The sequence below is a fragment of the Podarcis vaucheri genome (genome assembly GCF_965113315.1).
Source record: "Podarcis vaucheri genome assembly, chromosome: 8".
NCBI lineage: Eukaryota > Metazoa > Chordata > Lepidosauria > Squamata > Lacertidae > Podarcis > Podarcis vaucheri.
Window position 1 is genome coordinate 25,946,251 of NC_138766.1, and position 16,827 is coordinate 25,963,077.

At 44.7% G+C, this 16,827-nt stretch overlaps 1 protein-coding gene across 8 annotated transcripts in view; it reads right to left on the reverse strand.

Moving 5' to 3' along the window:
- Nucleotides 1–16,827, reverse strand: part of PIGN (phosphatidylinositol glycan anchor biosynthesis class N) — a 94,168-nt gene that overhangs the window by 74,058 nt on the left and 3,283 nt on the right. For all 8 annotated transcript variants that reach the window (XM_082234260.1, XM_082234267.1, XM_082234266.1 and 5 more), the window contains 4 exons: nucleotides 10,234–10,479; nucleotides 9,538–9,659; nucleotides 8,206–8,304; nucleotides 421–527 (listed from right to left, as the gene is read on the reverse strand). In XM_082234260.1, coding sequence (XP_082090386.1) covers nucleotides 421–527; nucleotides 8,206–8,304; nucleotides 9,538–9,659; nucleotides 10,234–10,479 — 574 coding nt within the window. The remainder of the gene's footprint in view (nucleotides 1–420; nucleotides 528–8,205; nucleotides 8,305–9,537; nucleotides 9,660–10,233; nucleotides 10,480–16,827) is intronic.

Sequence of the window (16,827 nt, forward strand, 5' to 3'; positions counted from 1 at the left end):
GGCCCCGCGTAGAGCGAATTACAGTAGTCAAGCCTTGGGGTGACTGTCGCATGGATCACTGTGGCCAGGTCGGGGCGGGAAAGGTAAGGGACCAACTGCTTGATGCGGCAAAGGTGGAAAAATGTCGCCCTGGCTGTTGTTGTAACCTGCGCCTCCATGGAAAGGAGATGCTCAAAGATGCTCGCTGCTGTGGCACAGGAAAAATGGTGGGCGCCACAGCAGCGAGCAGCGCTAACAGGCTGGCTCCGGGCTGCTGAGGCGGCTGCTGCCACATTTCCTGGGGACAGATTTGCAAATCTGGGGACATTCCGGGGACACAATTTGTCCAGGAACAGATTTGCAAATCTGGGAACTGTTCCCGGGAACCAGGGATGTCTGGTAACCCTAAACTAGGGAAGCAAAACAAAGATGTTCATTCACCTTAACATGGTCAAAAACCCACGTGTCTAGCAAGCTGGCATCTTCTGTTCCAAAGTCCTCCTTTTCCGCTTCATAGCAATGCGTGTAAACATGATCCCCAGTTGCACCTTCAAGGGGGGGAAAAGTAAAAGACTGCTCAACTTAAATGTAGGAAGGTTGTTGGTTTTTTTGTAAACATAAAACAGTTAACCATATGAAGTGTGCGGGTGGTATTTTACTCTTAAGGAAGCCAGAGAAGGACACGGTATCGGGGTTCAGATGGCAGCCTGCAGAGAAGCAGACAAATACACAATTCTGCTGAGGAGGTATGTATACTTGTAAGGCTTTCATTACTGATAGTTGGGCTGTAGAACTCAGCTCTTATATAAGAATCGGTGGAATCCAAAAGGTCAGAATGCAATAGGGTGTTGTCGTTTTGCAGCAGACATTCCATCCCAACTTATTGATCCTGAGTTACGGGTCAACGAGGTTTCAGAATTCCAATCGGAATCTGGCGAGTGGTTAGAAGGTTCTGACCGGAGGAAACAAAAGGGCAAGGTCTGTACTGTTTAAGAGTCTGTTGGACAGTCTTTGGGAGAGTGTGGAGAGATTAATCAAGGAACTAAAGAAGAGGCAAGAAACAAGCCTGGAGGGAATGTCTGCAGCCAAGAGCAGTCGCAAACAGGGGTCTTTGTTTGTGGGAGCAGACAGATGATGAAGAGGAAGAAGTAAACACCCCAAGGCTAAAATCTCTGAAGGCAGAAGCTCAGAAGGTCTGCAAGGGGAGAGGGAGACTTCAGCAGTAATCCTGCAGGACAGTTAAAGCCAGTAGCCGGCAGTTAACCTGAAGAAACAGTCTCTATGCAAGAAAAAAAGTCTTAATAACGCCTGTTAATGTAACTGTACGGAAGAGAACCTGCATAGAGAGAGGACTTCAGGTGCAGACCTTGAAACAGTGGAGCAAAAACCATTTGACAATACAAGCACAAGGGTAACTTGAGTAATGGTTTGGTACAGGGGTGGGACAGAAAACAATTATATTTAATAATAATAATAATAATAATAATAATAATAATAATAATAATAATAATTTATTCATACCCTGCCCATCTGGCTGGGTTTCCCCAGCCACTTTGGGCGGCTCCCAACAAAACATCAAACATTAAAAAACTCCCCTAAACAGGGTTGCCTTCAGATGTCTTCTAAAAGTCAAGTAGTTGTTTATTTCCTTGACATCTGGTGGGAGAGCGTTCCACAGGGCGGGTGCCACTACCAAGAAGGCCCTCTGCCTGGTTCCCTGTAACCTCACTTTTCGCAGTGAGGGAACCGCCAAAAGGCCCTCGGAGCTCGACCTCAGTGTCTGGGCTGAACAACACCTCCTTTAAAGCAACAGTGATGTCATTAAAGAGATTGTATATCCTTAAAACATTCAGCCAGTCCTAATTTGGGTAGTTAAAATTTTAACAACATATTCCAACATTATTATTATTTTCTTCTCACTTGCATAAAATTCCTCATCACCTCTTGACTACCAGGCGAGTACTTAAATAAAAGAATACTTTAAATGTTACTTTCCTTGACATTCATAGAATGGTAAAGGTAAAGATAAAGGGACCCCTGACCATTAGTTCCAGTCATGACCGACTCTGGGGATGCGGCACTCATCTCGCTTTACTAGCTGAGGGAGCCGGCGTACAGCTTCCGGGTCATGTGGCCAGCATGACTAAGCTGCTTCTGGCGAACCAGAGCAACACACGGAAACACCGTTTACCTTCCTGCCAGAGCAGTACCTATTTATCTACTTGCACTTTGAGGTGCTTTCGACCTGCTAGGTTGGCAGGAGCAGGGACTGAGAAACGGGAGCTCACCCCATTGCGGAGATTCAAACCGCCGACCTTCTGATCGGCAAGTCCTAGGCTCTGTGGTTTAACCTGCGTCTTATTTTAAGCGGTGAAGAGTCTGATGACATTCTGGTGTTCTAATAAAACTACAGCCACCCTTTTTTTAAAAAAAAAAGATAGAAACAATAAGCAATTTGGCATAGATGCTGAAGAAATGGCTCACCATTGGTTCAGATCTTCATGTGTAGAAGGTGACCCTGTGCGGACTCTCAGTGTCTAGCATATGTCAATGCTTACAAAAACCCCTATCCAGGCAGAAAAGAGCAACCACACAAACATGGTCCCTTTCCAAGGAGCTGGACTGTGGTTTGAGCAATATGGTGACCACTTTGGGGGATTGTTTTAGGATGGAATTACTCCCAAGAGACTGTGATGTACTGCCAGAATAAAAAAACTGGCAGTGATGTACCCATTGTCATTGGAGGGAGGAGGGGTGTGTGTGGGGTGGGTGGATTGCCCAGAGTTGTTGAGCTACACGATAAGGATCCCACGATCTACCAGGATCAGCCAGGGATCTACCGGTAGATCACGATCTACTGGTTGGACATCCCTGTGATATACCATACCCTGATTTTCCACACCAATAAGCCAATTAACCCACCCAAGCCAATGGTAACTATGTGCAGTGTAGAACTAAAGAAATGTGACTCTAGAAAACGTGCAAACCACGGCTAGAGTGAAACAATTGAACAGGAAGCCTGCAATCCCTTGTCATATCCTTCCCAATTTCCTGCTGAAAGAAAATATATACTCCAAGGAGAATGAGCTGAGCCTAACCACACAAAATACAAGATACGTAACAGAGGATATGAAGAGAAGGGGGAAGCTTCAATTGCTGAAAATGACAAGATTCAGTAAAACCCGAACTAATGCCATATTTTAAATCCCTTCTGTCAGTTCTAAAATGGTATCGGGGAAGACGCACTGAGGTTTATCACATTATTCTGGTTCATGGATTTCAGACGTAGGCAGAGCAGCACATATTTTCTTCTCCCCATGGTTCTTCTGCATCATTTACACAGCTCAAGGATTCGCCATTTGTCACTCCCATCTCCTACCAGTTACTTACTATTCCTACTCTTAGGTCTCCATGGCACAGAGACTGCCCTTCTGGAAGCCAGAGTGATGACATTCCCATTCAGATGCTTCTTTAATTAGCTGGCATGCACTGTTTTGCAAAATGGAACATTTCAAGGAAACAGATACACTCTGTTTCTAAGCCCCAAGAGAAACACAGATATTGAGAGCAAGGGCTCATCAAAAGGTTCATTCGCCACCTGAGACAATGAACAGTGACAACATTCATGCCTGTCTACTGAGAAGGTAATCCCATTGGGGACTTATCCCTTGTGTATAGGATTGCAACGTTTAACCATTATCAGTTTTGCATAGGTATTTGGGAATGAGTGGAGTTTATTCTTCAGGGTCTGAGAAAAGGCAAACAAAATTTGGTTTGCTGTTTAAAATATTTCAGTGGGAAGCAAGATGCAAAATATTTGGCACATTGGACCTTCTGTGAGATTTACAATGGTATTAAAGTGGGTAACAGTGGTACTCTAGTTATTTGCGGAATATGTTGACATAAACTGCTCTGGACATATCCTGTGCTCTTAGGAACTGCTTCATACATGAAAAATCTACTGATGCAACTTCTGTTTTGGGCAGGCTGCATGTATACTGTAAAATGTAACATCTGTATGTTTGTGTATTTTTCTGACTGTGTTATGTGTTGGAATGCTGAAGCCAATTGTGGTTTCCCATTATGTGCTCACCTGGTGAAACAGATGTGCTCATCAAAAGTGCCGGTGTTCATAGCCCAGAGCTATAAAGTGAAGTGGTGGGCAAAGGGGCTGCAGCCTCTATCTTCATTTGCCCAGAATGTCTCTGGATCCTGACATCGCTGGCTGCAGAGATTTTCTGGGAATATGAAGATGATGAGGGCTGCATCTGTTTTCCTGCTGCCTGGCATTAGTTACAGAAGGCTCTGAAGTCTTGCATTGTGCCCCACTGTGACAGGTGGTGACATCAAGCCTGCCAAAGCTTCATAACTCAGATCTGTTATCTTTAGGCTAACTTTGGCTTGTTTCTCAATGGTCTAGTTTTGGGGTGATGCAAAGTCGAGAGAAGAATGCAATTCCTTTGTGATGCACTAGCAGAGGAAATGCCATAGCCTGCTGACCTAGCAGTTCGAAAGCATGCCAGTGCAAGTACAGTGGTACCTTGCAAGACGAATGCCTCGCAAGACAAAAAACTCGATAGACGAAAGGGGTTTTTGTTTTTTGAGCTGCTTCGCAAGACGATTTTCCCTATGGGCTTGCTTCGCAAGACGGAAACATCTTGCAAGTTTGTTTCCTTTTTCTTAACACCGTTAATACAGTTGCGACTTGACTTCGAGGAGCAACTCATAGAACGCGGTGTGGTAGCCTTTTTTGAGGTTTTTAAAGACTTCGGTGATTTTTGAAGCTTTTCCAAAACTTTCCCAACACCGTGCTTCGCAAGACAAAAAAAATCGCAAGACGACAAAACTCGTGGAACGAATTAATTTCGTCTTGCGAGGCACCACTGTAGATAAATAGGTACTGCTGTGGCAGGAAGGTAAATGGTGTTTCCATGCGCTCTGGTTTCTGTCTCGGTGTTCTGTTGTGCCAGAAGCGGTTTAGTCATGCTAGCCACATGACCCAGAAAGTTGTCTGTAGACAAATGCCAGCTCCCTTGGCCTGAAAGCGAGATGAGCGCCGCAACCCCATATTCGCATTTGACTGGACTTAACCATCCAGGGGTCCTTTACCTTTTTTTACCTCTCTTTATGTTCTAGAGTAGGACGCAGATGGCGCTGTGGGTTAAACCACAGAGCCTAGGACTTTCTTATCAGAAGGTCGGCAGTTCAAATCCCCGCAACGGGGTGAGCTCCCGTTGCTCGGTCCCTGCTACTGCCAACCTAACAGTTCGAAAGCATGTCAAAGTGCAAGTAGATAAATAGGTACCGCTCCAGTGGAAGGTAAATGGCGTTTCCGTGCCCTGCTCTGGTTCGCCAGAAGTGGCTTAGTCATGCTGGCCACATGACCCGGAAGCTGTACGCCGGCTCCCTCAGCCAATAAAGCGAGATGAGCGCCGCAACCCCAGAGTCAGTCATGACTGTACCTAATGGTCAGGGGTCCCTTTACCTTTACCTATGTTCTAGAGAGAGTCATAGGCACTACATTGTCATGCGAGAGTAAGGCTGGTGTGGAACTTAACCCTATCTGCAAGCAAATCAGCCACATCAAGCTTGGGTCAGAGCTGGGTGGAGGCACGCAAGCTGAATATACCCAGTTAATCTCTCTCAAGTCACCAGTTGAAGATCCATCGGCTGCATTTTCTGCAAGATATGAATGAGCTCATACACTCCCCTGGCCCCACTTCCTCCTACATGGCTGGAAGCAGGGATTGGGAAGCTTTCACTTTCTCTTTTGGTTAACGACATCTTGCTATGTCATCCGAATACAGTGGTACCTCGGGTTACATACGCTTCAGGTTACAGACTCTGCTAACCCAGAAATAGTGCTTCAGGTTAAGAACTTTGCTTCAGGATGAGAACAGAAATCACGCGGTGGCGGTGCAGCGGCAGTGGGAGGCCCCATTAGCTAAAGTGGTGCTTCAGGTTAAGGACAGTTTCAGGTTAAGTATGGACCTCCAGAACAAATTAAGTACTTAACCTGAGGTACCACCGTACAGAACTGTGGTTCGCAATAAGTATGGTTAATCTAAACAAGCCCAGCTTCAGAAATCGCAATGTTAAGCTAGCGTGTTTGAAACTAACCAAACTTAACGTTGCGACTTCTGCAGGTGGCTTGTTTAAGCTAACCATAGTTAACATTAGCCATAGTTTGCTGGGTTCGGACAACATGGCAGGACACAGTTAAACAGAAGCACAGCAAGAAGCTTCTGAATTCCTCCCAGCTGCATAAGGAGGCAGAAAGATAGAATGTGCAAGCATAGGAAAAGAGAAGGCTCATTCACATGTGAACGTCAGTGGGATGTTTGAATGCAGCCAGTGGACTTGAATCCCCATTGTACATACCACCATTCCTTGCAAAATATTTAACTTAAGAGAGAGAGAGAGAGAGAGAGAGAGAGAGAGGGGAGCAACAGAGCAAAGAAAGTCAGTGCCGTAGCATGGGGGGTGCAGGGGGGGCCGGCCGCACCGGGCGCAACATCTGGGGGTTAGGGGGCGCAAATCCACGGGTTAGGGGGCGCAAATTACTTGCCTTGCCCCGGGTGCTGACAACCCACGCTACGCCACTGAAGAAAGTTGTATGAAGAAGACACTTCTCCCAGGGCAATTCTATTACTCCCTGACAGGAGTACGTCTTTCTCCTATTTTTTCATTTATATAGGCCAGGCATGTCCAAAGTCCATTTCAGGGGCCTAAACCGGCCCACTAGTTGGTTTAATCTGGCCCCTGTGGCAGTTTATAGGTAAAATCCATTTAAAAACTCAGTAACTTCAATCCTAAATAAAGGTCAATAACTTTGGTCGGCCCCCATGGCCCTTCACTTCATCAAATCTGGCCCTCTTTGAAAAAAAGTTTTGACACCACTGATTATAGGCCAATCTATTGCCTGAGAAGATTTGTGCCTGCTATAGAACCTGTAGTCTTCTGCTGAATCAGGTCATCCAAGATTAATGGAAATGTCAACATAATGAGGCAAAATGCAGACCTATTCCCCTCCCCCAAGCCACCATATCCAACATTGCCGCTCTTTGAACATTTAAAACTCACAATACCTGGGATGCCGAGATTGCCTTTTATTTTTAAAAGATAGAGAAAATAACAAAATATAAATATTTATGAAATATGCAAGCATTTGTTTCCTATTTATGCTTTCAATATATGGAGAAACATATACAAAATGTAATTCTAAGCCCCAAGAGAAACACAGATATTGAGAGCAAGGGCTCATCAAAACGCAGGGAAAATTATTTCCCAGGCTCAATGTTCAACAAGAACCAGGGGAAACAGTGGAAGAGACATAGCTGTTAGAAGTTCAGACTGCAATGTGTTATAGCCATAAGATGGTAATTTAGAAAGCTCTTTGCAGACTAACTAGGTCAGATTGTGTACAGTACATAAGATCACAAAGTGCACCATGGACGAAGAATTAATGGCTACGCTCCTTCTGAAAACACTAAATCCAGTTACTGCAGCGATATTTCTTTTGTTCATGAGGCCAAAGAGCAAGGATCGCAAAAACCATTTGACTTGGATCCAAGATTCCACAATACAAGCAGAAGGCAATGGTGCCCTCCTATGAATAAACAGAAATTTCCATCTCTTCCATCCCTTCCACCCGAAAACTGGTCTGGAATGTCCACCAACCTTGTGAAGCCATAATTTCAGAGCTGTAGAGAAGCAACCCTTTGCTCAAGTGGCAGTGTCATCTGTTCACACAAGATCTCTTGATCTTTGTATATTAAGGTGCATTTTAAAAAACAACAGCACCCTGTCACCCTGGTCTAGATAGCATTACATCTACCTATTTTTAGACAGATACACAAACATATGCAGACAACATATGTAGATTTATTGCAGGCATCCCCAATCTGCGGCCTGCCAGATGTTTTGGCCAAAACTCCCATGATCCCCAGCTAACAGGACCAGTGGTCGGGGATGATGGGAATTGTAGTCCAAAACATCTGGAGGGCTGAAGGTTGGGGATGCCTGATTAATTGAAACCACAGAACAGAAGCTCTTCATTTGGAACATGTTTGTGACCCTGTGCGGTGTTGCCACCAACCAAAGCGTGATTTCCAAATCTGCACACCCCACAAAGAGTTGCAAAGCACTTCCTTTGGATATTGTACTTTGTAGTAAAACTTTTGATACTTTGTAAATGATGCATCGCTAAGACTAAAACATGCTTACCTTTAGCAAACATGGGCAGAATATCTGGACTTCCCCAGCTCCACGTGTATTTACTTTCATTGAAAACGGAATCAAACTCCACTGGGTTTTCTTTCCATCCTGTTAGGGAGACAATTGTTACTGTAGTGTTTTCTAAGGGCAATAATGCGAGTTTGGATACACTGTTGAAGGGAAATAAAGGTAGCATGCACATTCTGAATGAACACCGGCACTTTTGATGAGCACATCTGTTTCACCAGGTGAGCACATAATGGGAAACCACAATTGGCTTCAGCATTCCAACACATAACACAGTCAGAAAAATACACAAACATACAGATGTTACATTTTACAGTATACATGCAGCCTGCCCAAAACAGAAGTTGCATCAGTAGATTTTTCATGTATGAAGCAGTTCCTAAGAGCACAGGATATGTCCAGAGCAGTTTATGTCAACATATTCCGCAAATAACTAGAGTACCACTGTTACCCACTTTAATACCATTGTAAATCTCACAGAAGGTCCAATGTGCCAAATATTTTGCATCTTGCTTCCCACTGAAATATTTTAAACAGCAAACCAAATTTTGTTTGCCTTTTCTCAGACCCTGAAGAATAAACTCCACTCATTCCCAAATACCTATGCAAAACTGATAATGGTTAAACGTTGCAATCCTATACACAAGGGATAAGTCCCCAATGGGATTACCTTCTCAGTAGACAGGCATGAATGTTGTCACTGTTCATTGTCTCAGGTGGCGAATGAACCTTGAAAACTAGCCTTCAAAATGATACTAATTATAGTTCAGCCTAGGCAAATAGCGCACGCAAAACCTTCCATAACTTTCTAGCACCATGGAGAAAATGGAAGAATAACAGATATATATGCCAACTGTCTACTATGCCAAAACAAAGTTTGAGTGACCACAACGCTAATCAGAGACCTGGTAGCAAAGTATAAAGCTCACTCTCACATTTTTGACTTTCAAATTTACAGAGCTTGGAGGTATAGGCATGGATCCAAAAATAAGATAACTCAGGAAAGTCCATAGAATGAAAGAATGACACACCCACCCACCGAAAATCATTTCCAAAGGGTCAGAGGACATCTTACACACTATGGGATATAGCAAGGGGTCTGCTGAAAAAACTGGCCCAAATTGGGAGGACCTCTGACCCCATAACCTACAACACACATTGGTCAGGAGACACTACCAATCCTCCACTGATACTTTTTGGTACAAGTTAATTTACCTTAGGATACAAGTTATAATAATTTTATAGTTAGTGGCCAAATATTCTAAAGCTCAGCCTGTTCATGCAAACAAAATATTTTATGGATAATCAGCATACCTCTTGCAACAGCACTGACGTCTTCGTAAAATCCAGCTATGAGAGCTACATGCCCAGGTCTTGACTCTGTTGGAACGTGAGTATGAGAGACTCCCCAGCTGCCTTTGGTTAACATGATATTCCTGGAAATAAGACACAGTGGTAATGCATGCAGTTTTTAAAAGCCAAATCCATGCCTGTAAGGCTCAAAAGGGAAAAGAACAAACAGTGGCCCCACAGCTTAATTTAAGGAAGCATTTCCACACATTCAACAATCACCATTTCTAAACTATAATATTCTATGGCTTTTCCTAGAGAAAAACTCTAATTAAATGTTACATGGATTTTACAGTTTCACAATACAAATCACAATGTGCCTGGGGGGAAGTGAGGAGGTTATCACATCCTTCACTGATCCCTTAAAAAGTTGGGATTAAGATAAAATAGGGGTGGGGATAAATCTTACAAGGAAGTAACTGGCGCTATTTAAAATATTTAAAATAAGAACGACTACTGATCAAACTGGATAACCAAGTATATGAAGTGTCTTATTGGTCAAGTCACATTTTTAAATGGCAGAAATAACCTTTTCTAGTTGCAAAATTCGGGCGCAGCAGTGCAAAATCCCTGTCCCATAGCTAATGAGATTTTTAAAATAATAATAATAATCTCAGGGGTTCAAAGAATTAGGGGAGTATCTTAAGAAGAGGAACATACCTAAGGTAAGGAGCATTAGAAATGCCACGGTCATCCACTTCATAAAGCGAATCTGCACGCAGACCATCGGCAACGAAAAGCACTAAGCGCTGTGCAGGTGGTGGCAAGGGAGTCTGATGGGGAGTCATGCCGTGGACCAGAGGAGAGGTGAAGTAAATGTCAAAAATAGAGATCAGGAACACACAGTGTACCAGGAGACCAGTCGCTACAAAGATCTGCATATTCATGGTGATGGGTTGTCCAGCACTAAAAGAGCAAAACAATTACAGGTGAGGCAAGCGATCGTTTGCTGCATTCGAAGTCTGCATCTGATTATACGTTTTGTGCATTCTTCACTTTCATAGACAGATTTCTTTTTCAAAAAAATCAATTGATTGTTTAATTGATCTTTGCACCCCACTCTTCTCAGGGCTGGGGTGATGCCAGGAAAAGGTCTCTCGCTCGTACTCCCCCATTGGCCCTCCCAAAATGAGTTTACCAGGGGTTGGCAGGATAGACAGCGGTGGGGACAAACACTCAGCCCAGAGCTATAAAGTGAAGTGGTGGGCAAAGGGGCTGCAGCCTCTATCTTCATTTGCCCAGAATGTCTCTGGATCCTGACATCGCTGGCTGCAGAGATTTTCTGGGAATATGAAGATGATGAGGGCTGCATCTGTTTTCCTGCTGCCTGGCATTAGTTACAGAAGGCTCTGAAGTCTTGCATTGTGCCCCACTGTGACAGGTGGTGACATCAAGCCTGCCAAAGCTTCATAACTCAGATCTGTTATCTTTAGGCTAACTTTGGCTTGTTTCTCAATGGTCTAGTTTTGGGGTGATGCAAAGTCGAGAGAAGAATGCAATTCCTTTGTGATGCACTAGCAGAGGAAATGCCATAGCCTGCTGACCTAGCAGTTCGAAAGCATGCCAGTGCAAGTACAGTGGTACCTTGCAAGACGAATGCCTCGCAAGACAAAAAACTCGATAGACGAAAGGGGTTTTTGTTTTTTGAGCTGCTTCGCAAGACGATTTTCCCTATGGGCTTGCTTCGCAAGACGGAAACATCTTGCAAGTTTGTTTCCTTTTTCTTAACACCGTTAATACAGTTGCGACTTGACTTCGAGGAGCAACTCATAGAACGCGGTGTGGTAGCCTTTTTTGAGGTTTTTAAAGACTTCGGTGATTTTTGAAGCTTTTCCAAAACTTTCCCAACACCGTGCTTCGCAAGACAAAAAAAATCGCAAGACGACAAAACTCGTGGAACGAATTAATTTCGTCTTGCGAGGCACCACTGTAGATAAATAGGTACTGCTGTGGCAGGAAGGTAAATGGTGTTTCCATGCGCTCTGGTTTCTGTCTCGGTGTTCTGTTGTGCCAGAAGCGGTTTAGTCATGCTAGCCACATGACCCAGAAAGTTGTCTGTAGACAAATGCCAGCTCCCTTGGCCTGAAAGCGAGATGAGCGCCGCAACCCCATATTCGCATTTGACTGGACTTAACCATCCAGGGGTCCTTTACCTTTTTTTACCTCTCTTTATGTTCTAGAGTAGGACGCAGATGGCGCTGTGGGTTAAACCACAGAGCCTAGGACTTTCTTATCAGAAGGTCGGCAGTTCAAATCCCCGCAACGGGGTGAGCTCCCGTTGCTCGGTCCCTGCTACTGCCAACCTAACAGTTCGAAAGCATGTCAAAGTGCAAGTAGATAAATAGGTACCGCTCCAGTGGAAGGTAAATGGCGTTTCCGTGCCCTGCTCTGGTTCGCCAGAAGTGGCTTAGTCATGCTGGCCACATGACCCGGAAGCTGTACGCCGGCTCCCTCAGCCAATAAAGCGAGATGAGCGCCGCAACCCCAGAGTCAGTCATGACTGTACCTAATGGTCAGGCGTCCCTTTACCTTTACCTATGTTCTAGAGAGAGTCATAGGCACTACATTGTCATGCGAGAGTAAGGCTGGTGTGGAACTTAACCCTATCTGCAAGCAAATCAGCCACATCAAGCTTGGGTCAGAGCTGGGTGGAGGCACGCAAGCTGAATATACCCAGTTAATCTCTCTCAAGTCACCAGTTGAAGATCCATCGGCTGCATTTTCTGCAAGATATGAATGAGCTCATACACTCCCCTGGCCCCACTTCCTCCTACATGGCTGGAAGCAGGGATTGGGAAGCTTTCACTTTCTCTTTTGGTTAACGACATCTTGCTATGTCATCCGAATACAGTGGTACCTCGGGTTACATACGCTTCAGGTTACAGACTCTGCTAACCCAGAAATAGTGCTTCAGGTTAAGAACTTTGCTTCAGGATGAGAACAGAAATCACGCGGTGGCGGTGCAGCGGCAGTGGGAGGCCCCATTAGCTAAAGTGGTGCTTCAGGTTAAGGACAGTTTCAGGTTAAGTATGGACCTCCAGAACAAATTAAGTACTTAACCTGAGGTACCACCGTACAGAACTGTGGTTCGCAATAAGTATGGTTAATCTAAACAAGCCCAGCTTCAGAAATCGCAATGTTAAGCTAGCGTGTTTGAAACTAACCAAACTTAACGTTGCGACTTCTGCAGGTGGCTTGTTTAAGCTAACCATAGTTAACATTAGCCATAGTTTGCTGGGTTCGGACAACATGGCAGGACACAGTTAAACAGAAGCACAGCAAGAAGCTTCTGAATTCCTCCCAGCTGCATAAGGAGGCAGAAAGATAGAATGTGCAAGCATAGGAAAAGAGAAGGCTCATTCACATGTGAACGTCAGTGGGATGTTTGAATGCAGCCAGTGGACTTGAATCCCCATTGTACATACCACCATTCCTTGCAAAATATTTAACTTAAGAGAGAGAGAGAGAGAGAGAGAGAGAGGGGAGCAACAGAGCAAAGAAAGTCAGTGCCGTAGCATGGGGGGTGCAGGGGGGGCCGGCCGCACCGGGCGCAACATCTGGGGGTTAGGGGGCGCAAATCCACGGGTTAGGGGGCGCAAATTACTTGCCTTGCCCCGGGTGCTGACAACCCACGCTACGCCACTGAAGAAAGTTGTATGAAGAAGACACTTCTCCCAGGGCAATTCTATTACTCCCTGACAGGAGTACGTCTTTCTCCTATTTTTTCATTTATATAGGCCAGGCATGTCCAAAGTCCATTTCAGGGGCCTAAACCGGCCCACTAGTTGGTTTAATCTGGCCCCTGTGGCAGTTTATAGGTAAAATCCATTTAAAAACTCAGTAACTTCAATCCTAAATAAAGGTCAATAACTTTGGTCGGCCCCCATGGCCCTTCACTTCATCAAATCTGGCCCTCTTTGAAAAAAAGTTTTGACACCACTGATTATAGGCCAATCTATTGCCTGAGAAGATTTGTGCCTGCTATAGAACCTGTAGTCTTCTGCTGAATCAGGTCATCCAAGATTAATGGAAATGTCAACATAATGAGGCAAAATGCAGACCTATTCCCCTCCCCCAAGCCACCATATCCAACATTGCCGCTCTTTGAACATTTAAAACTCACAATACCTGGGATGCCGAGATTGCCTTTTATTTTTAAAAGATAGAGAAAATAACAAAATATAAATATTTATGAAATATGCAAGCATTTGTTTCCTATTTATGCTTTCAATATATGGAGAAACATATACAAAATGTAATTCAGCTGACTATATTATGCTGGTGTACAAGTATATTTTAAAGCGTCAAGGAATGACGGTAAAAACACTTTAGTCATTTCTTTCAAAAGGAGCGTGCTCCAGTGAGCATTATATGCCTGTTGTATATAATTTAAGAGACTCTAATGAAAATGCATTTTCAGTAAGCATGTGTCACGGCACGCGTATTACAAAGGGGTATGATTGGCAGCTATTCTTTCAGCTGACAGGATTTTTTTAAATCAAAAATGCATTCCGTAGTATTTAATTTAGTCAGAGAGATATGAAAACAATTCGTCCATAAATAAATTGAAAACAGGAATAGTTTTATGGAAAATTATTAAGTTGACACAACGATATTGTTCAGCACTAAGGACGCCCCTGTATGTTAACCAAGTTTTGAGCTGGAATAATACTTTCAGATTTACTTTCTTTCATCATCATATACAGATCATTTCAACAACATTAAAATTCTGTACCACTGCTACTTCCCCCACTCCCCGCAATGTTCTAGGCATAATCATGTGTTCTACTCCCCCACCCCCGCCTTTGATTAGGTAAACGAGCATGAACAAATTTGCATGATCCAAATAATCTGCCGTATAATGCAGTTTATAAGACATAATTTCCATAGGCTTTCACCTTTAAATGTGTTTTGGTAACTTGTTCATCTGTTTAAAATTACCATACAGTCAAGATTTTCAATGAGCATTTTGTACATTACAATAACAAATGTCATTTGCTTTAAGATGTAAATGTGGCTCAGCAATGCAGAAGCAAACCTAAGGCAAAAAGCTTCCCCCAAGAATTGAACGTTTTATTGTCAAGTTAACTCTCTGCACCAGCAATCCCTATGCAAAATCTTGAAGGGATAAATATGATTATCTGCTGTCCTGGCTTGTAGGTCACAAAGCGTCTTAAGACTCTTTTTAACTTCCTGCTACACTTCTTAGATGGCAGGATGGGATATTCAACTCGGCCTCTGAGGCACCCCTGATAACAGGGCATAGCAAGGCCTGGAAGTTATTCTCATTAGCAGTGGTGTAGCGTGGGTTCTCAGCACCCGGGGCAAGGCAAGTAATTTGCGCCCCCTAACCCGTGGATTTTAGCACTCGAGTCTCTTCCCCGCCCCCCCCAGATGTTGCGCCAGGTGCAGCAGGCCCCCCTGCACCCACCACGCTACGCCACTGCTCCCACCACAAGTCTTCAGGACAGCCATCCGAAGGCTGGCGCGGGGAGAAGGTCTCTCCGCCCCACCGCCAGGCTTCGGAGCATCCTTCCGAAGCCTGGCGGTGGGAGGAGGTCTCTCCGCCCCACCGCCAGCCTTCGGAGGAGGTCCGAGGACAGTGGGGTTCCTGCTTCCTCGAGGAGGGCCGGCCAAATGCGCCCCCCCAATTGTTGCGCCCGGTGCGGCCGGCACCCCTGGCACCCCCCACGCTACGCCACTGCTCATTAGCACAACTCTGAATTCAGCTAAGACTGAAACAATATTTGGCTGAAAAGCTCTATACAGCCGCAGATTATATTGAACGGAATATTGAAAAGAATATTGAACGGAATATTGAAAGGAATATTGAACACTAACCATAAATGGACCTTGTAGGTTAGGACAGGGATGTTGCAGGTTGTATGGCTGGGACGCGCCAAAGGCAGAGCCATGAAATTTGACAGATTTTCTATTCTTTTCCTCTAGTTTTGCTTTCCGTTGCATCCATGGCCAAGCATGAAAACCAGATGAAACTGGGTGACTGTGTTCCCCTAAGGAGAGAATGTTGTGTGGAGCTTATCTCCCAATGGAACCATCAGCTAAGGAACATAAGATCTAATTGGTAGTGTGGAGAGTTGAGGACCAAGTGGCCTTGCAAACATCTGCAATGTTTGCGGACAGGGTAAGGTGGGCTGTGATGTGCTGTGGAGGGGGAGGGTGCTCTGCCTCCTAGGCCTGGGCAATGCATGCCTTAATCCACCAGCTGACAGAGGAAGAGGCTGCCTTTCCTAGAGATGTAGGAGAAGAAGACACAAAGATGGAGTCAAAGAGGCCAAGAGCCTCTGTTCTGACAGGATAGTCTTTCAGAGCCCTGTGTACGACTAGGCTGTGCCAGAGTTGTCTCATGAATGCAGAGATCTGGGGCAAAAAAAAGACTGAACATCCTGTTACTGAGCCCTAAGAAATGGAGAATTTACTTTCCGGATGAAGGAAGTGTTAGCACAAAAACACCACCCCATCCTTGTGGAAATTGTGAATATTTGTACTTATGGCAGTACAGTGGTACCTCAGGTTACATACGTTTCAGGTTACATACGCTTCAGGTTACAGACCCTGCTAACCCAGAAATAGTACCTCGGGTTAAGAACTTTGCTTCAGGATGAGAACAGAAATTGCGCTCCGGCGGCGCAGAAGCGGAAGGCCCCATTAGCTAAAGTGGTGCTTCACATTAAGAACAGTTTCGGGTTAAGAATGGACCTCCAGAATGAATTAAGTACTTAGCTCGAGGTACCACTGTACTGAACCTTCCTGTCCCCTCTGTTCTGCATGAGAGTGTGAGTTCAAGAATCCTTGGTGTTGCAACACTGAAGACTGCCACTGCTTGCCTCTTAAGGGTGTTAGGCCTAAGTCCTTGGCCAAGGCCCTGTTGTAGGATACAAAGATCCTTGACTCTGGCCTTCTAATGGTTTCCACATGGTCTTGGAGATTCTGGTGGTTGAGGCTTTCCTAGGGTGCTGATCACAGTAGGTGAGGTGCCAAGCTTGGTGAGGTGCGTGGCTAGGTAGAGACAGGTGGCTTTGGGAGGAACAACAAGACCTTGGTGAAGCTGGTTTTTTTTTTAAGAGGGAGACACCCAAGTGGAATTGCTGCTAGGTGAAGTAACCACTTGTACACTTGCCTTCCCATAACATGCCTTTCCATAACTCTACGAACTTCCCATAACTTGCCTTCCCATAACTCTACGATGGGAGATTTAACTGCTGAGGACAATAATCGTATAGTTAAGATAAT